Consider the following 1,209-nt stretch of genomic DNA (forward strand, 5'->3'; position numbering starts at 1 on the left):
TACTACTTCCTTATTCTCCTATTTTACTTTTATTTCTCATTAACTTCTCTAATGACTACCCAGTGACATGTACTATGCATGCATTGTGCCATATATGAACATGTTTACATTCACACCTGTAATATATCAGATCTCCAATATTATTTCCTGAATCTACAACTCAAAGACCAATACCACTTAATGCTTAAGTTATATTACACAGCCTTGAACTACATTACACTGAATTAGGTACTGTATATTTAATTGTGATTTATGGGTAAAGTTTCATGAAACAGGATATACCAGTGTTTCTTAACTTCAGTTCACCCGAGTCCCAGTAGTTCTATGGACTAGTCCAAGGGTTCAGCTGAGGCCCTCTAAAACTCATTTTATGAACCAAAAACCCATTAATATTGCATTTAATTTTGTGGAAAATGCATTCAGAGTTTTTCCTTTAACAAATTTTGGGAATGACTCCAAGAGTCTTGGGTTTTAATGCATTTTTTTTTTTCTTAATGATTTTAAAAACTGATTTCTTTATATCATATTTTAGAGGTCTGGCAAATGTGCAATAGCTTTTGCAAGGGTTTTTATGCCTTTAGAAAAGTTAAGAACCACTGGATTAAATTTAACTTATTAATAGTCAGGCAACCTTATATCCCCTTGCATTGCATTACATTATCAATTGGGTTTTGATACAGTGGGTTAAGATTTGTAAAACTTCTACTTATTACTATTAAAGGTGAAACTCCATTAAATAATAATAACAACATAATCGATGACTGTGAGTGGGTGCAAAACAAACCTTCAAAATAGACTTCTTTTCACTTATTGGCGTAATGAGTGCTGGTAAGGAATGGTGACACATAAAGCTATATACGCACACCCCAAACAACTGAGGGAGCTTGGTGATATCGGCCGCAGGGGGGTGACCCTGGTTCTTCCCTTCCGCCAAGAGCACAATGGCCCATGTGATCATGGTGCCCATCGCTGCAAGGCAAGCATGCTTTAGTTATTAGGCAGACTGTACACTTTATGTTGATTCCTTTAATTCTTTATATTGTGTGTGTGGATGCATGTATAGATAGATTTTATATATTGGATGCATTTCATTCTCAAGTTTTGTGTGTTTTGACTTTTATATACAAAAAACACACACACACAAACTCTCTATCTCTCTCTCTCTCTCATATACATGCACATGTATGTGCAAGCACATTCTCTCTCTCT

The 1,209-nt window shown here is 35.2% G+C and overlaps 1 protein-coding gene across 1 annotated transcript in view; it reads right to left on the reverse strand.

The window, feature by feature from the left end:
- Positions 1 to 1,209, reverse strand: part of LOC119589491 (transmembrane protein 104-like) — a 100,597-nt gene that overhangs the window by 3,207 nt on the left and 96,181 nt on the right. Inside the window, exon 9 of the mRNA XM_037938093.1 lies at positions 785 to 969. Within this exon, the coding sequence (XP_037794021.1) occupies positions 785 to 969 (185 nt within the window). The remainder of the gene's footprint in view (positions 1 to 784; positions 970 to 1,209) is intronic.

Source organism: Penaeus monodon, chromosome 25 (assembly GCF_015228065.2).
Source record: "Penaeus monodon isolate SGIC_2016 chromosome 25, NSTDA_Pmon_1, whole genome shotgun sequence".
NCBI classification, from domain to species: Eukaryota; Metazoa; Arthropoda; class Malacostraca; order Decapoda; family Penaeidae; genus Penaeus; species Penaeus monodon.